The 22,330-nt window shown below is 38.8% G+C and overlaps 1 protein-coding gene across 1 annotated transcript in view; it reads left to right on the forward strand.

The window, feature by feature from the left end:
* Positions 1 to 22,114, forward strand: part of DAPK1 (death associated protein kinase 1) — a 185,594-nt gene extending 163,480 nt beyond the window's left edge. The window contains exons 19-25 of the mRNA XM_049784131.1: positions 474 to 696; positions 6,397 to 6,585; positions 10,077 to 10,274; positions 11,541 to 11,679; positions 14,578 to 14,698; positions 16,609 to 16,797; positions 19,781 to 22,114. Of these exons, the coding sequence (XP_049640088.1) occupies positions 474 to 696; positions 6,397 to 6,585; positions 10,077 to 10,274; positions 11,541 to 11,679; positions 14,578 to 14,698; positions 16,609 to 16,797; positions 19,781 to 21,010 (2,289 nt within the window). The 3' untranslated portion in view covers positions 21,011 to 22,114. The remainder of the gene's footprint in view (positions 1 to 473; positions 697 to 6,396; positions 6,586 to 10,076; positions 10,275 to 11,540; positions 11,680 to 14,577; positions 14,699 to 16,608; positions 16,798 to 19,780) is intronic.
* Positions 22,115 to 22,330: the final 216 nt, after the last annotated feature.

Below are 22,330 nucleotides of genomic sequence, written 5' to 3' on the forward strand. Positions count from 1 at the left end.
CCAGGAGCAATTTCTGAGCATGGAGCCAGGAATAACCCCTGAGCACTGCCGGGTGTGACCCAAAAACCACAAAAAAAAAAAAAAAAATAAGGTATTTATTTTTTGTAGTTTTAGTTCTTTGAAGAATCTTGATAGAATTTTCATTAAATTTCTACAATGCTTGAGTAAAATGGTTATTTTGATGTTAATTCTTCTTTCCAATGGAAATCATGGAATTATTTTCCATTTCTGTTATTCGATTCTGGTTCTGTCACTAGTAATGTAGTGTGTCATGACTTCCATTAAGTGATTTAGGGCAATATATTAAATGGAATTGTCTTTGAATGTCTTTCTCTTCTTATTCTTCATTTGCATATATGAATGCAACCAATATTTGGTATTACTTATGTAAGCAATTGCAAACAGGACAGACTTTGCAGTTGGCTCAAGAGCTTCTTTCCCATAACTAATAAGACACTTTTCTTTGTGTACAGGACACGCATAGAGGGCTCTTCATTCAGCAACTACGACCCACACAAAACCTCCAGCCAAGAATCAAACTGAAGCTGTTTGGCCACTCAGGGTCGGGAAAAACAACCCTGGTAGAATCTCTCAGGTGTGGGCTTCTGAGGAGCTTCTTCAGAAGACGCCGACCCCGACTTTCCTCTACTAACTCCACCAGGTTCCCACCATCACCTTTGGCTTCCAAGCCAGCAGGTAGTTATCACCACTCCAGGTCCAGCTTCTCTAGTAAGTGTTTCCTCTTGCACTCTCTCCTGACAGTGTCTCTGGTGAGTGCTGAGTGCTGGTTTTATTTGAGCTGCTTACCCTGAGGCTGATCAGAACCCACTGATTGGGAAACTTTCACTGTGTGGTCCGCTTGGACCACACAACATACACACACACACACACACACACACACACACACACACGTCAGAAGTTAGACTGTCTTGGTAATAGTGAGAAGATAGCCTTACTGAGATAAGAGTGATAGAGGAATGATGAGCAACAAATTGAATTTACAGGACAGTGCCATTCCTGTGTACTTTGAGTCTGGTTTCTGGATTTGAAAGACACCTGGAGATTTACACGGTTGGTCTCTGAGGCCCTTGCTGCAAAGGGTCTATGTGACCCTGGCTGTTTGCTCTCTACCCTGTTGTTTTGCCCTGTGTGATGGGTTTACACCCAGAACTGCCTTTCCTCTTGGAGAAATGCCCATATTGAGCGAGTGGAAATTGTGTGATCTAAGGTGCTGATGCTCTTGAGTGATAGTCAGAGATAAGGTCATTAGAATATGAGGATAAGAAAAGAGAGATCTTTAGAGTTCTTAAACCACGTCAAAGACAGAGTCCGAAAACAAAGTGGTCTATCTATATTTATGACTTGGAAGTGTGTAAGTTTTCATTGGGTATAAAGAGTACGCACAGTCGCCTGCCTGAAGTCAGAGCAAAAGCAGCACCTCAGACCCTGGGCAGATTTCGACACCCATGCCTTCAACTAGCCAACCCACATTCACCCCTGGTAGGGCCGCACCACCCCGTGGGCTTCCTTGCTCTGTCCCCACTGGCTCAAGTGGCCCAGCTATCTGCCCCAGGCTTGTTCCCTTCTGCGTCTCACCACTTCACTCTCCCATCAGGCAGCCTCCCTGGGGCTTTAGCCCCGGCTGCCACCCCAGAAAGCATCATGGACCAGCCATGCAGGCCTCTAGGACATAAGGACCTCTGGGTGAGTGGCCCCAAATGCTGTCTGGGGCTCATAATGATTCTTCCAGGCTGGCTCTGGGACCCTGTCCTAACTCCTCACTTACCCACAAGCTGCTAGGTGAGTGGGGGCTCCTGTGAGGGGCTACTCTGCTGCTCTGTCACGTCACCCCAGAATGAGGGATAGACAGTGAGAGGAACCTGACTGAACAGCTCTGAGAGGTGGAAAGGCACACCTGTTAAGAATATTATAGAACTTGGAACCAGAGCAATAGCACAGCAGTAGGGCATTTGTCTTTCACGCAACTAACCCAGGATGGACCTTGGTTCAGGCCTCCGCATCTCATATGGTCCCCTAGCCAGGAGCAATTTCTGAGCACACAGCCAGAAGTAACCCCTGAGCATCACCGGGTATGGCCTTAAAAAACAAAACAAAATAAGAATATTATAGAACTTTGTTTCACAAGGTATCATAAACCTATCTCTAAGAGAAGTAATCCTTAATTCCTAAGTGTTTCTAGGGCTGACATCCAGAAACTAGGACAGCTGCTATTTTCCATGTAGTATAACTTGAGAAAAGGAAAGAGCAAGTTGAGTTGGCTGCCAACTTTTAGAAACAAGAAGGTTCATCTGGGAAATTGGCTCTTGTCTTTTGTGGAAAATTGTAATATCTAAAGATGATGTTGGGAGAAGGGAAACCTTCAAATAGAGGTTCTTCACTAGCTCTGTTTTGCCATGGATAGCTCCTTGATTTAAGACAACTAAAGAGAGAGCTGAGAAGTGAAATCCCCCGCCCTGAGTATTGACATTCTGACATGACAGAAATGGCGATGAATTAAGAGTCACTCACTTCTGTCTAGCATCAGAGATAGTATTCAGTGTCAGATCAGATCTATCTGGCCAAAACCAGAGTAGTCTCTTAGACATGGTCACAGTGGAAGAGGTCTTAAAGCCTGGGTGGCTCACCTGCTTCTCCAAGAGACAAATAAATTGACTTAGTCCTGAAGGAGTTGAGATTTCTTAGGGTCCGGGAGTCAAAGTATAAGACTGTACAATTGAAATAAAGCAAAGCAAGACTTATTCCATCAGCCACAAGCCCCAAACTAGCTAGCCAGGGCTGCCTCCTGAAGGAGGCAACCCCTCCCCAAAGTCACAAACCAATTTATATAGGGAGGAGGTGCTGCTTTTGTCAAGGATACCTTCCTACAGCTCCTTTGTGTACTTTCCAGATTGGCTACCTGGTATGGCTAGGTATTTCAGGGTGATGTTAATAGAAACTTGCGCTTGAGAAAGAGAAGCCTAAACATCCACAACATATGGCCCTTTACAAAATGGCTTCTCTCCTTGTTTAGAACTTAGGGGCCCCACAGATTCATCTGCAATTAAATGTAGATCCCCACAAGCCTGAGAAGTGCCCCAGACTATGTCCATTGCTCTCCAGATTCTGGCTCAGTGCAAGACAAATTCTTCTGTTGCTGAAGGCAACAGAAAGCAAATCACTTCTCACATCCTGGACCTCACAAAACCCCATCAAGGAAGTCTTTGGAGTAGAGCATAATTATGAGGTGTCGTATTTATGGCAACCTGATGGAGATTGGTCTGAGGGAAACGACAGAATCTGGGGAGCCATAGAAATGGTCAGATCCTAGAAACTGCAGACTAGAAGGAACAGTGTTCCTGTCCTGCAAAAGGCTACCCCTGGCTGGGTCCAAATCTAGAAGATTTGGTCCAACTCTGCCGTTTTCCAGGCCAGAGCTCTGGACAACAATAATATCTGCTAGAATAATTAGGTCTTTCCCTTCCCTGGAAACTGCCCACGGAGACACATTGTGTCAGACAGCAGGAAGGTGGTTTGCCTTTTGAAACTTGGCTTTTTGTCCCACATTCTCTCCTGGAAATACTGGAGGCTAAGGCTAAGTATTTTATTTTTGGTGGGGCTTGCATGACTGCCACACAAGCTTGCTTTGACTGCTGAGTGCTGTAGAGTTGAACCATGCTTTCATAGTAGGTGCCAGTGGAGATGAGGGGGTGGGGGCCCAAGAAGAGCTTCAGCAGGTTGTTGCCTGCTCTTACCTGAGAATGTATTAAATTAATGGGTAATGTTGCCTACCCTGCAAAAGTTTGTTATGTGCCTCTCAAAATGGCAGATTAGGGATGGAGCATGGAAACACTAGATGAGGGAAGTGGCTCCCTCAGGACTTGCCACTTGCCACTTCTTACCACTAGAGGTCAGTATTGTCAAACACTCTCATTATAGGTTTGTTTTTGTTTTGTTTTTAAAACATAGATAACAAATAGTCTCCCTCAGTTATGGGTTTTAAGAAAAATTAAAGACAATACTGTAATAAGGCCCAGACACAATAGAGTTAAGGGCTGGGAGGGCCAGTAGGACAGGCTCACAATTTGAAGCTCACCACAAAGAGTGGTGAACGCTGTTAGGGAAATAATTACACTAACAACTAGCATGATAATGTTAAAGAATGAGAGAAGTAGAATGCCTGTCGTGAATACAAGCAGGGGTGGGGAAGAAGGGGTATTGGTAGTGGAAATGTTGCACTGATGAAGGGGGGTATTCTGTTTACTACTGAAACCCAACTACAATCATGCTTGTAATCATGGTACATAAAGATTTGTTTAAAAAAAAAACATTAAAAAATAAAATGTTATATACTGCAAAAAAAATCATGATTTACAAAATTATCTATAGTTTGGATAACATAGATATACAATGTTCCAGAACCAATCCCACCACCAGTGTCAACTTACTTCCATCCATCAGTGTATCCAGAGTTCATCCCAGATCTCCCCCACCTAAACCCTCCCCTACTCACCCCACAGTCTGCCATCATAGCAGGCACCTTTTCAAGTTCGGTTGTTAAAGTTTGGGTCTTATGGTTTCAGTGTTGTTAACTCTGTGGTTTGGATGTTTAGTTCTGTCTTTCCTTAAGACCACCAATGTACTTCGCTGTAGCATTGTATCACATTTCTGTTTGCCAAGTTCTCCACTTTTAAGAATAAGAAGAATAAGTAGAGAATTAAGAATAAATAGTTCTTCCTACTCTTCGCTGTCTTGCATTAACTCTTCCATCATTCATCCATGCACTGAATCACAAATCTTTGATTATTTTTCTTTCATTATTTTTCTTTCATTTCTTTCCTCTCTTCCTTCTCTTCCCTCTTTCCTCTTTTCACCTGTCTTCTCCTCCCCTTACTTCCCACTTCTCTCCTCCCACTCAGTAAACTGCCTTTTTATTTTTAGCCTGAGTTTCTTTCACCAAACACTTTTTTAACATTATAGTATTTTGGTTATTTCTGATTTGTTTTCTTGGTCAATGGAGTAAAATAATTGAAGACAACCTCTGGGGTCCAGACCAGAATCCCTAAAATATTGTGAATAAATCAGAACTATTTAGGATAGGGACCTCCGAAGTGTCTTCTATTGAAACAAGGAATCATCTTTCTATTTGGAACAATAATCTTCAAAGTCAAGTGACACAATTTAAGTGGTCATTTGTCGTTTCTTGGGTGCTTTGAAGTATCTGTTGATAATAATGCTAATAGGATGTATTTTCTACTCCCTGAAACTTTTCTCCCCTGCACGTGTAGAGGACTCACACAGATCAGCCTAAGCGTTCAAACCAGAGCTCTACCCTTACAACTCTGGAAGAATGACAATAGGTCCTGCTCCTGGGAACTCACAGGCTCTAGTCCCAGACACCAGGACCCAAACTAATGTAGCTGTTCCCTAGCAGTGCTTCACCATTAGTATTCATGTAACTTTTTAATTTATACTTTATAAATGGACTAAGATGCATTAATTTAAAAAAGGAATTCATTAATGACCCTACCGAATGCAAAACCAGTATTGCTGCTATAAGTAAAACAAATGCAACAAACAGCAAACACTGTCACTATAAGAAAACGGTTTGCTTTGACCCATTCTCTGCATTCAAAGAGAAGACTCACAAGTCCTGAAGAGATGCTAAAAACCACAGTGGGAAAGTTACCACTAGTATCATTGAAAAATCTTCAAGGGAACTCTTTAACAGGAATACATTCTCAGTTTGTGATTCGGTATTATTTAATGCCATCGCCTGCTTATGATTAACATCCTTCTGCTGACAAAAGCAGTCTCGTAAACCATATGGTACCAGTGTGATCAGCGTCAACCAGAGTCAGGGTAGGGACTTAATGGAAATGCCATGGTGATAGTGTTTACTGAAACATATAAGAAATGAGTAAAATATAGAGATAATCAATAGAGAGGAAACATTAACTACCCTGGGACTGAAAAGACCACAGGAAGAAAAAAATGCTCTTCAGAAAATTGGAGTGTCTTAAACCAGACACAAATCATAGCCAGGATACAGTAAAGAGAAAGATTTCAAAAACACTTGGTCTCCCTTTCCTTCCAGCTCTCCAGTACCTCACTCACATTGGCTAACCCTAACCAAGCAAAAGTAGCAAGCAAGCTAAGGAGTTACGGGATACAGGTTTTTTGGGTCAGTCTCTGAGGCAGGAAAAAAAAAAGATGGAATGTCTGTAACAAAAAATTTATTCCCCAAGACCCCTGAAATATTGTGGTACAATAGACCCAGCTGGCCTGAAGCACTAGTGTGTTGGGGATGGACTTTGTGGTTGGCAGACAAGTGCTGGCAAGACAGTAAGTACTCTCTGACCTCTGTATGTTGTGACCTGTCTCCTCTCTAACCTGCAGTTTCAGTAAGCATCAACAACCTCTACCCAGGCTGTGAGAATGTGAGCGTCAGGAGCCGCAGCATGATGTTTGAACCGGGTCTCACCAAAGGGATGCTGGAAGTGTTTGTAGCCCCATCCCACCATCTGCATTGCTCCACAGATGACCAATCCACCAAAGCCATTGATGTCCAGAATGCCTATTTAAATGGTATGGCTTACCCCCCCAATCTCTCTTCAGTCTCCCTTTACCAAGCTATAGCTATTCTCCAAATCCTAGAGCTCTTTTATAGCCCAACAAAGGGAAAGAAGCAACAAAAGTGAATATAAGAGTGACCCTTGTCTAGTTCATAGCTATGAAACTATACTCCCTTGTGCCTAGTATTTAGCTGTGTACTTCTTGGTAAATCATACCATAGAATTAAATAATAATGAGGCCCTTTGGATGGAGCTGGATGGTGATGGGATGAATGGAGGGGCCTTTCTCTGCCATCCCAGGCCATGTGACTCCAATCCCCTCCAGCTGGCGGGTATCTGGGTTCAGGAGAACGGTGGGTAGAAAACTCACTCACAGGCAGGCTTCTTTAGGAGATAACATCTTTTTTTGCCCTGCATTGTACCTTGTCCCTCAGAGATCTCCTGCTTCCTCATCCATCCTGCATCCATGCAAATCCTCTTTTGTTCCTTAGGCCAAACCTTTTGTAACCTTCCCAAGACCCCTCCCAGAAATAGGAGGGTCTTTCTTGTAGGTAAGCTTACACAAAGAATGCAGGGTGGGGTTACATCATACATTTTAAAAAGTAGAGTCACATACTAAGTAAGTTGAGAAATCTCATAAAGTATATTCCAGTAGCACTAAAAGTACCCAAGTGTAAGTAACCTTTTTAAATGCTTCTACCCTCAAAGCTATAGCTATAGCACAGACCTATAGGCACATTTTTTCCTATCGGTAAAATATTCAGTGCTTCCCTCTTAGACATTCCCAATGGCATGAAGCTTTAGAAGTCACAAGAAAAGTTTTACTTCCTCCAACAAATATAACATGCTCACTACTGCACCATTAAAGGTTGCAGATATCTGGGTGGTCCCAGACACTTGATACCAACTCCTAGCCTTTGCTGAAGTGCTCTTTTGTTTTTTTGTTTTTGGTTTTGTTTTTTTTAATGACTTAATAGAAAGCAGTTTATTTGGAATATTCTATGTCACTTATAAATTATAACCAAGAACTGACTTTTATTTCTAGCGTCTACTTTGTAAAATCAAATGTACTAAATTTTTTATCTGTAACATATGAACATGAACAAGAATAGTAGTGGTGAAGTACTATTTTGAACAGAGATAAAGCAGTCTGTTTTAAGAGTGGTGATTTGCTACTCTTACCTATGAGAATTTTAGAAGTAGAATTTTTAATTCTATTCTTAAATTTGTATTTGTTTCTGTCTTTTGTTTTTGGTCCATACCCGGCTGTGCTAGGGGCTCACTTTTAGCTCTACACTCAGGGATCACTCCTGGCAGGGCTTAGGGAACCATATGTGGTTCCAGGGATCACACCCAGGTCAGCTGTGTATAAGGCAAGCATCCTATCTACTATAATATTTCTCTGACCTGTAAATATTTTTAAAGTGGCTAGTATACAGTCTCTCACAGAGGAATCACTCAGAGATTGGTAATTGGAAGTATTTTCACAAGCCCCTTTTATTTTCTTAAACCCAGTGAAAAAATGGGCCCACCCATGAATATTACCCAAAACATCCAATGTGTCTGCAGATGGCCTAGAGTACTTGTGAGAACAGATTTCTAGTCCTGCCCCTGGACTGTTTGAACAGCACTTCGGGATTATGTACAGGACATCTGCAGACCTGCAGACTCATACTGAGAGCTACTAGCTTGTGTGATTTGAATTTCTTAAAGTCCGTATGCATTTTAGTCTCTTAAGCGGAGCTATCACTCAGTTCCTGAGCATTGTTGGCTTGCAGAACAGAGAGAAACAGCCATGCCATATATTCATTCCTACTCCTTCAGGCCTCATCTCCATTTTAAATCTGGCTCTCATGGTACTTCAAAAACTCAAAAAAAATGTTGTTCAGTGCTTCAGAACTCTTCTGCTGAGGATTCAGCTGCCAGATTTAGAGTTTTCCAGGAGATGTCAGTGCTCTACAAGGAGACTAGTAAAGCCTGCGAGTGTTTTCAGAATAACTCCCAACTGTTGAATTTGTGCACAGAATATGCACTAAGGGAAAAATTATAAAAAGGAAAATTAAATCCTATCATTTAAGGCCCAATGGGTGGGCCTTATTGACACCCTAATGAATATGGTAAAATAATTGTGGGAATATCCAGATGTCTGGAATCTCGTTGGGATGCTCTGGATGCTTAGTGTCTCCAGGTAAGATTCTTCTTAAAAAAAATTTTAAATTTAGATTCTGGTTTAAAATATTATGAATAATGCACACAATTCTAATACCACATCCACAACTAATGTACCCCCTCTTTTTCCTAAGGACTCCAACAGCCCTCTATCCAAAGCCCCACCCCCATAATTCAGTTGTGTAGACCAGTTTTCCCATAATTGGATCTAGGTCAGATTCTCACCTACAAATATTTCCAGGAAACACGCCCAGTTTCATTGTAAAAAAAATTGCCCTTTGTCCATCTTTATTCCCCCACCATCACCCCTGCTTGGAAACTTGCTAGGTTCACTTACATGCCTCAAAGAGCCCACCTCTTTACTATCTTTTCTTCAAATTCCTCATATCCAAAATGTCTTGCCAACTATTGCATCTTACACCTGTAGTCTCTTTTCTTTAGCACCAGGAGGTCTGTTACTCATCTGTGGAAAGTGCGTTTAGTCATTATTTAAACAAAATTAAGTCAATATTTCATAATAGCATACCAGTGTAGAAAAATGAAGTATATACATCTACACATATTTCTCTGTGTGTGTTTTTAAGTAATGTAAGTAGGTATGAAAGAAATACAGATACAATTATGGTGTAATGTTGTGGGAAAATGAATAGCAGCTGGAAATAGATATATGTTGTCATACACCTTTTAAATCACTTAATTTTTTCCTTTTACCTTTTCTGAGTTAATAGCACAAGTATGCCAACCCTGACCCTCAGGTGCATTATGTTAAATTCTGCCTAATAAAAGTAGCAGGGAAAAGCAGCAGAAAAAGATACTTGGCTGACTCAGAAAGATCCAAGAAGCCGCTCAACAACCTCTGGCTGAAATGAACCTTTTTCCCGTGACTGTCTGATTTATTGTGTGAAACTGCTAGCTGAAACCCCACATATGATAGATAGATAGATAGATAGATAGATAGATAGATAGATAGATAGATAGATAGATAGATAGATAGATAGATAGATAGATAGAATTAAGAGATGTGTAAATAGAAATTTACATAATTGAACCGCAGGGGGATAGAACACATAGAATTATACTGAATACGGATAAAATGATGAATCTGACTGCTATGATCTTCCAGATAGATAGATAGGATTATAGATAATAGAATAAATAGAATTAATAGAAATGTATATAAACGTATAGTAGGGAAATAGAACACATAGACCTATACTAAAATACAAATAAGCAGATGAATCTGACTTCCCAGTAATCCTAAAAGTGCTGAGAAAGACTGACTGAATTTGTAACTAGTAATATTTATTAATATTAATGATATTTATTTTTTTATAGGAGTTGGTGATTTCAGTGTGTGGGAGTTCTCTGGAAACCCTGTTTACTTCTGCTGTTATGATTATTTTGCTGCAAATGATCCTACATCAATCCATGTCATCGTTTTTAGTTTAGAAGAACCCTATGAAATTCAGCTGAATCAAGTGATTTTCTGGCTCAGTTTCCTAAAGTCTCTTGTTCCAGTTGAAGAACCCATGGGTGAGCCAAGATTCCCTTATCGAAGTAAATATCCTTCCCACAGACTGGTCATGGCAGCCCTGGTCAGCTTGAAGCTAATAGCATCTTATAACTAGTAGCTGTGATTATTTCCCCACTAGATGAACTCTTTGGAAGTTTCTTCAGAATCCCTAATTTTTGTGGCAGTGAGTTGTTTCACCCAGTTTTGAGCAGTTCCTTGAGAACATTTACGAATGATTTTTTATACTTTAGAGCTATAGTCACTTTTATTAGGTAGGTGTAAAGTGGAATATTTTTGTAATATTAGCTATCAGATCTTTACCAAAGGGGTACAATTAACCAATGGTTAATTCAACAGTTAAGAAAGAAAGAAAGAAATGAGACTATGCTGTCTGAATGTCAACATAATTTTTTTCCTAAGGAGAATAAATGATAAGTAAAATTTTTGGCCCTTAACATGTTTAAAGATCAGCCTTCCTGATGAAGTACAAAGCTCAGCAGCAATCAAATTTGTCTTTGAAAAGCTATTATAGTATTAGTTACTATTATATATACTAATATTATATATTAGTATATTAGTATTTTATATCTTGCAGGGGCCACACCCGGCAGCACTCAGGGGTTACTCCTGGTTCTATATTTAGGAATCACTTTTGGCAGGCTTGAGAACCATATGGGATGCTAGGGATCAAATCTGGGTCCATACCCGGTCAGCCACATGCAAGGCAAACACCCTACTGCTGTGCTATCACTCCAGCTCCTATATATTATTATTTACTTTTAAAATAGTAAAATAATTTGGAATTAATCCTTGTCAGTACTTTACCTATTTCTCTCTCATTCCTTTTTATATTTATATTCTAAACTCTCCTAAAAGCCTGAGAGCCTTTCTGTTTGCAAGAATTTCAGGTATTTATCTGCTGAGACATTCCTGTGTTATGCAGCCTCAGAAAGCTACTGTTGTCTTAGAAAGAATACTTTTCTGGCTTACAGGTTCTCTCATCTGGCAAGTGAGTGTCCTATAATCAATTCTGATCTATTTTGAACAATCTGCCTCGAATTCCAAGGATAAGGGCTCATTCCATTGTTGTCCAAATCTGAGATTTGCAGAGGTCAGTCAGTCAGCACAGTGAACTCAAGCCCATAAGTCTATAAGTCTACAGGCAGTTTTTACATCTTCATAGAGGACAGCCAGGTTCGGAGCCCAGTATGTGATTCAAGAGGAGGAGAAGAGGAGGGGAGTATAAGGAATATTCACCTCTGAAAGTGTTTGCTTTCTGCCCCTAGCCTTTGGTGGCAAATTGAAAAACCCACTCCAAGTGGTCCTTGTGGCCACCCATGCTGACATCATGAATGTTCCTCGTCCAGCTGGAGGCGAGTTTGGATATGACAAAGACAAGTCGTTGCTAAAAGAAGTCAGAAACAGGTAAGGGTAACTGCTCGCATCAGAGCTAATGCAACCATGGTAATTCAGAGGTAAAGAATTATTCATTAAGATATTTTTTGCTTAGTTGCTCTTTTGAATATTCATTAATCACTGCACATAATAACAAATTTAAGCAGAAAGAAAGAACACAGGATGAAAAGCAAAAATGTCTTTACTCACCTCTTGTAAATATTGGTCTTAAGTAGTTTCTTTTTGTAGTTTTAGAAATGCCTTTGCTAGTTTTAGAAATACACTTTTGTTGAGGTTGAAATAACAATATATCTGAAGCATATGTTGGATTGTGGTTCCTTAGGTATAAATAATGAAAATATTTCTATCATGCAATTAACACACTGTACTGTACACATTTAAATTCTACTGTCATTGATTTCAATGATATATGATATTGAAGCTTAACTGTAAGTAACATTGTAAATTGCAGTGCTTTAATTAAAAAATAACTGAGGATAATGTACAGCATGAGTCAATTATATATGATATCACTGAAATTGATGACAGAGTAGAACTTAAATGTGTACAGTAGAGTGTGTTAGTTTCATACATAGAGTGTTCCCAATTTCTCCTCTAGTGCCAACTTCCCTCCACCCCAAGTTCTTCCCACCAACCTGCCTCCTTGACACTTTTTTTGAGGGGTTTAAGGGCCACACCCAGTGGTGCTTAGGGCTCACTTCTGACTCTTCATTCTGAATCGCTTCTGGCATGGCTCGGGACAGTGTTGGGTGATCAATCTCCGGTTGGCTGCATACAAGGCAATCAATCACCTTATCTGTGTACTACCTCTCTGGTACCATCAGTTTTAAGTGCCACCATTGGCACCCTTAGTCTCACCCTCTTCTATCCTCCCCATTCCTCCTATCAATTGTAAGCTTTTGACTAAAGACAAGTTCTCGATTTCTTGAAGTATTTGTTAGATTGTTTTTAAGTTACACTGTTGTAGTTTAGGTAATTACAGCACTTAGCATAATAATCAAAATATGGAATCAATGTTCATTCTTTTTGTTGTTTTGCTCTCTGTTTCATTGTTTTGTTAGTTATTTATTAATATAAAATAACTACTACCCTCCTTACCTATCAAAGTTGTGTTCATATTTTAGCTACTGTAAATAACACTGTAATGAACATTGGGATGGCTAACTAACCTTTTTGTATTAATATTTAAATATGCTGATAAATACCTAAAAGTGAGATTACTGAATCATCTGGAAATTCTTTCAGCTTCTTAAGGACGTTTCATAGTGTTTTCCAAAATAGTTACATCAATTTATATTCTCATCAATAATGCATGAGAGTTTGTTTTTCTCCAGACCTTCTCCCACAGTTGTTATTGCTGCATATGATGTAAGCCATTCTCATAGATATGAATTGGTTTTTCATTTAAGATCTGAATTTGTGGTGCCCTATTTGGGAAAGTTTTTGCTTAAATCCTCTGTCCATTTTCTGTTTCAGTGTGTTATTATAGGAGAAATTATTTATCTATCTTTGTTTTTGGGGTTTTTTTGTTGTTTTTTTGTTTTTTATTTTGGGGTCACACCTGGTGTCGCTCAGGGGTTACACCTGACTATGTGCTCAGAAATCACCCCTGGCTTGGGGGACCATATGGGACTCCGGGGGATAGAACACTTGTCTTTCCTAGGCTAATGCGTGCAAGGCAGACACCTTACGGCTTGCACCACCGCTCCAGCCCCTATTTATCTATCTTTAAAATAGTATCTTACCTGTTATGCTATCTCTCTTGTCCTAGAATGGATTTCTAATTTTTTTTTATTTTAAACACCACGACTTGTAATACTGTTAATAGTAAGGTTTCAGTCACAAAATATTCTAACACCACTCCCTCCACCAGAGTGTCAGTTTACCTCCAGCAGTGGTTCCCTTGTTCTATTCTCTCCATTCCTCCTACCAATTATAAGCTTTTTGACTAAAGACTGGTTCTCAGTTTCTATTACCTTGGAGTATTTGTTAATTTCCTTCTTGTGTTTTCTTATATCCCACAAATTTTGTATCTGTCCCTCTCTTTCTGATTAACTTCACTTAGCATGATACTCTTCAGCTCCATATATGTAACAGAAAATTGCATAATTTCAACTTTTTTTATAGACAAATAGTATTCTATCACACATATGTACCAAAGTTTCTTTGTCCAATGATCTGTTCTTGGACACTTGGTTTGTTTCTAATTCTTGGTTATTATGAGTTACTATAATGCACATATGAGTGCAAATATCTTTTCTAAATGGAGGTTTTAGTCCCTTGGGGTAGATGCTCAGAAATAGGGTTGCTATGTCAAATGAAAGTTCAATTCCAAGTTTTTGAGAAGTGTCCATATTGTTTTCCCAAAAGGTGAGTAATACCCACCAGCAGTACACGAGGGTTCCCTTTTCCCCTCACATCCACATGAACGCTGATTATTTTCACTCTTTGTGATATATCAGTCTTATTGGTGTGATATTTTAGTTATTTAGATGATAATTATCATATGCTAATAAAATAGTTTTCAATATATACAATTTAACCCATTCCTGGGTAATGTTATTCATAAAGAAGAGCTGCCAGGAGCTATTTCTGAGTGTAGAGCCAGGAGTAACCCCTGAGTACTGCTGGATGCGGCCTAAACCCACCCCCAAAAATTCCCCTTTCTGCATCAGGATATTCATTATTTTTAATGATATATTCTTGTCTTTGTATGGACCATGAAACATGTTGGTATGACTCCTTAGGTATCCTCAGGCTTCTGCAGAAGTGTAGCATTCAGAGATGGGGTGTCTGCATTTCACCAAACTTCTTGGTATATGACCAGTCATTTGGGTCTGTGGGAATGTTTGTGGAAATATCTGGTGAGACCGAATGCTCCTTATAAAACTATGTTTTTTTCCTTAGATTTGGGAATGACCTTCACATTTTAAATAAGTTATTTGTTCTTGATGCTGGGGCTTCTGGCTCTAAGGACATGAAGGTACTTCGAAATCACTTGCAGGAAATCCGGAGCCAGATCGTTTCTGTGAGTAACCTGGGGATAGTGAGATGCCAATTTGCCCAGCCCTTTGTTGACCTAGGAGTCAGGCCTCTTTATAATGCCCTTTTGATTTGAGTTGGATTTTAAAGGATCAAAATTCAATGATTTGATGGTTATTTTTTAAGTTACTGTTCTAAGAGAAAGGAAAAAGAAAGTAGAGGCATGAAAAAAAGGGATTGTTAAAGGGAAGATAAACCACCATAAAGTGCATGCCTTTCTGATAGCTTTATTGTGAAATTTATTGGAAATTTTATTTTGCAAATTTCAAGTGACTTAAAAGTCACATTGTGAACATATGGGAAATGCATAAAATTATAAAAACATATACCAATTAAATGTATTGAAGGACTTAAAAGACAACAATTGAAATCAGATTGTGTTCTTGGATAACAAGTTATTTTTTTTCAATATTTATTTTTTTAATATAAAATCTTGATTTAAGCACCATCATTACAAGCATGATTGTAGTTGGGTTTCCGTCATAAACAGAATAGTAAGCAATGTTTCAATGCTTAATCTTAGTACAATTCTACTAAACATCCAAATGAAATTAAGGAGACTTTGTTTTGCTTTGCGGGGAGGGCAATACCCAGTAGTGTTCAGGGATCAAATTGGCATTGGACATGTCCAAGGTAAGCACTTAAACCATTATACTGTCTCTTTCTGCCTCAAGAAAAAATAAATTAAGCATTATAAAGATTCTAACCAACACAACAATAAATAAGTATAAAATATTTGTTAATATATGGGTGGGGAAAATATTTGTTAATATAAAAGCTATTATATTATGTACAGAAATTTAGAACTCAATATTTATGTAATAAGTGGTCTGGCAGACCAATTATTTGCTAAGAAGATACTTACAAGGTAGTATATGTGCCACAACATAAGTTTCAAAATAAAATTTAGGTAGCTTTTAAATGTGAAAATTAAAACTAACACATAAAATGGAAATTTAAGAGAATTATTTTTATAATAACTTGAAACTGACTGCTTTGGAAAAACTTTTAAACCAGATTTTAAAATCTCAGACATTTCAAAGAAAATATACCTAATTGATAATACATGTCTTTCTGTCAAATAGTTTGTAAACAAAACTTAAAATTATCTAAATGGAGAAAATAAATCTCAATAGCTCTTGACACCTACAAGGCTACTCTTCATAATAAATATCTCTTAGGATTGATATGAAAAGGGAAATATCCCAATAGAAAAACGATTAAATTATGTTGGAATGGTTCTTCTACTAAGCTTGAGTGCAAAGGTGGCTGGTTTGCCTTTCATTCCCTTGTCTAACAATGTCTCTTCCAGTTAGAGGTCACTACTTAACTAATGGGAAATGCTGCATTTTTAATTCCAGATTGCTTTCAGCACTTTTGGATTTGTTGACATGGTTATAGAAATCACTGAGCTCAGAGCCAGAAGTAACCCCTGAGTATCACTGGGTTAGGCAAAAAAAAAAACCAATAACCCTATTAGTACCATAGTTACTCTTTTCTTCCTCTTTCCTAAGAAAGTGATAGTACTCAAATAAAAAAGTTGCTCCATATATATACATACACACATGTACATAAATGCATACATACACATTTGCACACGTATAAGGGAGATAGGAAGTAAAACATGAGATGCTTTTAAAGGATTAATTGAATTTGCAATTCCAAATACCTGGTGTGGAAACTCACTATTTGACATGAGCAAGACAAGTAAAAGTATCTAAAATTTTACCTTTGGTAAATTTGCTTTAAGGCAACATTGAAAATAACAGGACTCTTAGTAACCAACCAAAATAGTATTAAGTCATTCCATACTCTCAAGAGTGCAGAAGTGAGCATTGTCATTTCAATCCAATTCCACTGGATAGATCTATGTTTTGTTCTTTTCCTTATTTATAGGTATGCCCTCCTATGACTCATCTGTGTGAGAAAATCATATCCACGCTGCCATGCTGGAGGAAACTCAATGGGCCCAATCAGCTGATGTCACTGCAGCAGTTTGTTTATGACGTGCAGGACCAACTGAACCCTCTTGCCAGTGAAGAAGACCTAAGACATATAGCTCAGCAGCTTCACAGTGCTGGAGAGGTAAGGGCTCCTCCATTTATACATGGGTCTATGATGGGCATAGAGATTTCTGTTTCAGTGTTCTGTATCTTGAATGTGGTATATGCCTGTCATAGGAGAGTAAAAACTGTCCAACTAAAAACATAATATTTTAAGACATACACCTCACATGACTTTTTAAACTATGGTTCTCTGTTCTCCTAATCATATAAGAGCTCTTTGTTTTGATTTTTTTTCCTGACTTTTGTAAGTTCAAGAGCATTGTTTCCCATGCACTGGCTGATGGACTTTGGTTTCCTGAAGAGCTGTGATTCCTGCATACTTCAAGATAGAAGTTCTCCATGGAATATGATCAATTACAAAGAGATCTTTGAGTGCACAGACAATTGAGGAGGGCAGTGGTATGCTGATATCTGTAGACACTAGCATACAGCTAGCAATGATCCCCAGAAGAGACCAAGAAATGGAGTTTTACTCCTGGTTGGGTTTTTCATTGTGGTGCTATGTTTCAATTGTCTGTCCTCACAAAGAAGGATTGCCTCTGCCTTAAAGAAATTGCATTAAATCTGTACAGTGCTTTGAGAAGTATTACCATTTTAATGATGTTAAATCCGCCCAATCCATGAGCAGAGTATGTGCTTCCATTTCCTGTGTCCAAGTATTTTCTGTCCTTTTTTATGTGACTTCAGCAGTCATAAAAGAAAACTAGGAATAGGGATTCTGAATATTCAAACCCAGAAGCAGAAAATAATTGTAAAGTCACTTTAGCACATGATTTTCTTCACTGTCATTGACTATATTCACTTTTATTATCATATAACTAGTGGCCCTTGAGACTTTAGTAAGTAAATAAGTGAAAACTTAAAAGAAGGAAATTTTAAATCAGGAGGCTCACTCTGATTTACTAACAATTCCTTCTCCATACTCTACTGCTTTGTAGTAAACTTGTACCTTATTTTATCAGTTACAATTCCTCTGACACAAAACCTCATACCACACTTAGTCATTTTACTCCTCAGTCTCCTCCAGTATATATTAGTCAATATGTCTCCAGTAAAGCAAATTGATTCAAAGTCTAGAACTTCGTTGTTATTGTCTTCCATATTGAAATGCCTTATCAACAGATAGTCACTGTTACATGATACAGGAGTCATTATTCTAAGCCTTAATTATAAGCCTGAATTCTATGTCATCCAGCATCAGTATGGATATCCTAGCCTTTTTAGTGGATTAGTTTGCTTGAAGGATTGTCTTCCAACCTTTGACTTTGAGTCTGTTTGCTCTGACTATTCAAATGTATTTCTTGCAGACAGAAAAATGTTGGGTTCAATTTTCTGATCCATTTTGCCACTCTGTCTCTTAACTGATGCATTTAATCCATTGACATTTAGAGAGATAATTATCATGAAATTTTGTGCAATCTTTTTTGATGAAGTGTGATGTATTTGTGGGGTTTGTCTTGCCTTAAAATATCCCCTTAGTTTTTCTTTTAAAGTTGGTTTTTGATTTTGTAAAGTTCCTGACGTGTTCAGAACTACCTTCTTTATGCACTAAGTCTGGTGAGATTCAGCGTTACTTTCCCATTGTGACCTTTGTGGTGTGTTGGTGTTTTTTATGTGTTGTGGTGGGGCTCATTGATTAAAAGAAATGCTAGCCATGAAGTGAAATTGAAGCAGCTGTGTTCTTCTCAGGGTGCACTGATATGGAGTAAAAATCGCTATTTTGCCACAAAGAAGACCCAGTGCTTATCTGTCTCTCTCTAAGCTTTATCTTTAAACAGTTTTACCGATAGGACATCTCAAAGATTTCAACAAGGCTGAACTAAAAAGTTCCCAAGATGTCTTTAGACTCCACTTGAGAATAGACAAAGCTCATATCAGAATTGTTTATAAGACTACTAGCCAGGGTAGTAGAACAGGAAAAGAGAAGTAGGTGTTCCAGAAAGCAGAGTTATTCCCTTTTTTTTGGTCACAATTTTTTACTGTTCAAGATTTTTTAGCTTTATAAAAATCAATAAAAATCATAGCAAGTATCACATTTCCTTGTGGCTGGCATCTTTAACCTCATTTATCTCTTTATCTTTCCAGGATCAAACCCCAAGATTGTCATATAGTCCCAGACTTTTTCTTATATATGTGTATAGGAAAATTACATAATATTATTCTGAGTCTCTTTAAAAAACTTCAAGTCTTTACAGATGTTTCAGAATGCTACACAAAATGCTCACATATTCTCTCTAAATTTATATTAACCAGTTGTTTGCATTTTAAGAAAGTTACCTAATCCCTTTACCTTCTATTTATTCATTTACATTATAAACATGAGGTTTCTCCTTTGCATAATTTAGCCTGTATCTCCCTGCAGAGAAGGATAATTGTCTACATAACCATAGTACAATTATCAATTGTACTATCAATAATTACTATTGGTTTTTTATATCTTATTTTTTATCTTATTCAGTACTGGCCACTGTTCTAATATTCTTTATACAACATTTTGTTCCTTTATGTATTTATTTTGGAATTCAAAATCTAGTCAGAAATCACTTTTTTACTATGGCGGCCCTTTCTCTCTCTCTCTCTCTCTCTCTCTCTCTCTCTCTCTCTTGCTCTCTCTCTTTCGCTCTCGCTCTCTCGCTCTTTCTCTCTATCTATCTATCTCACTAACTCTCCTTGCATTGTCTCCTTAGATTAGAATATCGCAAGCCATTCTTAAAATAGTAATATGGCTCAGATTTTATTTTTGAGGTATCCTAGTTATTCATTTCAACATCTGCACATATTTACTGCTGCTGTTCTGACACTTCAATACTCTGAGCACAAAGGCACATTTGTTACTTTATTTTTTTTTTTACCTTTAGATACTATCTTTATTTTAGAACTATGATTACAAACATGTTTGTAGCTGGGTTTCAGTCATTAAAAAAAAAAAAAGAACACCCCCTTTCACCGTGCACCATTCTACCATTTGTTACTTTCATGATCCCTTTTGTCCCCTCTGGCAGATCAATATCATGCAGAGTGAAACAGTTCAGGATGTGCTTCTCCTGGACCCCCGCTGGCTGTGCACCAATGTCTTGGGGAGGCTGCTCTCTGTGGAGACCCCTCGGGCCCTGCACCATTACCGGGGCCGCTATACCATGGAAGACGTCCAGCGTCTGGTGCCTGACAGTGACGTTGAAGAGCTGTTACAGATCCTAGATGCCATGGACATCTGCGCCCGGGACCTGAGCAGTGGAACCATGGTGGACATTCCTGCTTTAATCAAAACAGACAATCTGAACCGCTCCTGGACGGATGAAGAAGATGAGGTGATGGTCTATGGTGGTGTTCGCATTGTCCCTGTGGAACACTTAACCCCATTTCCATGTGGCATTTTCCACAAGGTCCAGGTAAACCTCTGCCGGTGGATCCACCAGCAGAGTGCTGAAGGTGATGCAGATATCCGCCTGTGGGTGAATGGCTGCAAAATTGCCAACCGTGGAGCTGAACTATTGGTGCTCTTGGTCAACCATGGCCAAGGCATTGAGGTCCAGGTGCGTGGTCTAGAGACAGACAAGATTAAGTGCTGCCTTCTACTGGACTCAGTATGCAGCACCATTGAGAATGTCATGGCTACCACACTACCAGGGTTGTTGACAGTAAAACATTACCTGAGTCCCCAGCAGTTAAGGGAGCACCATGAGCCTGTCATGATCTACCAACCACGAGACTTCATCCGTGCTCAGACCTTAAAGGAAACTTCACTGACTAACACCATGGGTGGCTACAAAGAAAGCTTTAGTAGCATCATGTGCTTTGGTTGCCATGATGTCTACTCACAGGCCAGCCTCGGGATGGACATCCATGCATCAGATCTAAACCTTCTGACCCGAAGGAAACTCAGTCGCCTACTGGACCCACCTGACCCTATGGGAAAGGACTGGTGTCTTTTGGCCATGAACTTGGGCCTCCCTGACCTTGTGGCAAAGTACAACACCAATAGTGGGGCTGCAAAGGATTTCTTGCCAAGCCCAGTCCATGCTCTGCTCCAGGAATGGACATCCTACCCAGAAAGCACAGTTGGCACCCTCATATCCAAATTGCGGGAACTGGGGCGCAGAGATGCAGCAGACTTTCTAATGAGGGCTTCCTCTGTCTTCAAAATCAACCTTGATGGTAGTCAAGAGGCCTATGCCTCCAGTTGTAATAGTGGCACATCTTATAATTCCATTAGCTCGGTTGTGTCCCGATGAAGGCAGGCTTTGGCTTCAGCAGGGTCTTTTCCATTGTAGAAGCCAGGTGTGCCCCATCTTTCCTATTGAAGATTCTGGGTTTATGTATGCCCACATGGAGAAGGGTGCCACCCTGCTGACCACTTCACATATTTGTCTGTCACTACCTCCCTCTCTCACACATTCCATTGTTTCCAAATGGTCTTTCTGTTTTAAAGCAGAACATCTTGTCCTGTGACCATTTGAAATGCTAGTGTGCCTCCTCTGTTACCTGGATTCCATCCTTCAGTACTTTACTTCATACTGATACTGTCACTGGGATTCCTAACTTGGCAGTGAAATTTTTAAAATTCTATTTCGATTGTTTCTTGGGGGGTGCACATTGATCCAAAATGTGTATTTCTTAGACTCTTTGTTATATCATATTGTCAGCTTTTTTCTTTTATATTTGTAGGAAATCTCTTCTATATGGAATCCTACTATATGATTATAAATAAAAATATGTGAGTGCCTTTTGCAGAAGAGGGTGGTTTGAAGTCATCCAAAAGTTGTTGTAAAGGAAATGCTCCCTCTCTGTACTTGCTGTATCCTGATCATTGTCAGAGGTGCTTCAATCTGATTTTTCCCCTGTAGCATTTCTGTTTTTCATTTTTCAAGGATAGGGGAAAGAGAAATCCTCCTCCAGAGTGATTTCATGACCAGTGTTGTTACAAAAGTAAGAGATCTTTTGGTTGCTTTTATTGATACACGTGGAACTTCAAATAATCATGCTTTATCATTTCTTCTCATCTCAGGTAGAAGGTTGACACAGTTCTAGGATAATCTAGACCTGTATGGGAATTCAGAATACCCTGATCGTAATTTGGAGCTTTTCATTGTCAGTTGTGCTTAGGATACGAATTTCCACATGTAGATCTTGGTTTTATAATTTACCTGTGTGAAGTCTAAAGAAAAAAGAAATGAAGCAAGTTTCTTGCAGTGAATTTAAGTTGTCATAACGTTTTTAATTGATATGAAGGGATGTATGCTAATTATTGTGAAAAGCATGTAATTTTAATATGTCAATGTACAGTATGTATATACACACATACAATATTTTTACTTAATCTATAAAATGTCTTAAAATTTTTTGTTTTATTCTTTTTTCTTTTTTTAAGCAAATAAGTACTTGCTTGTTTAATTAACTTGTTTTTCTTTCACTTAAAAGGAATTTTCCCCCCTGGTTTTATATGTCCTGATCTCCAGAGTTGGGTAAACCTGTCTGAAATCCAGCAAGTTATTAACCTAAACTTTATGAGAATGGAAAAATATATAGTTTTTTAGGTGTTTAATGATTAGTTA

The sequence above is a fragment of the Suncus etruscus genome, chromosome 1, assembly GCF_024139225.1.
Source record: "Suncus etruscus isolate mSunEtr1 chromosome 1, mSunEtr1.pri.cur, whole genome shotgun sequence".
NCBI lineage: Eukaryota > Metazoa > Chordata > Mammalia > Eulipotyphla > Soricidae > Suncus > Suncus etruscus.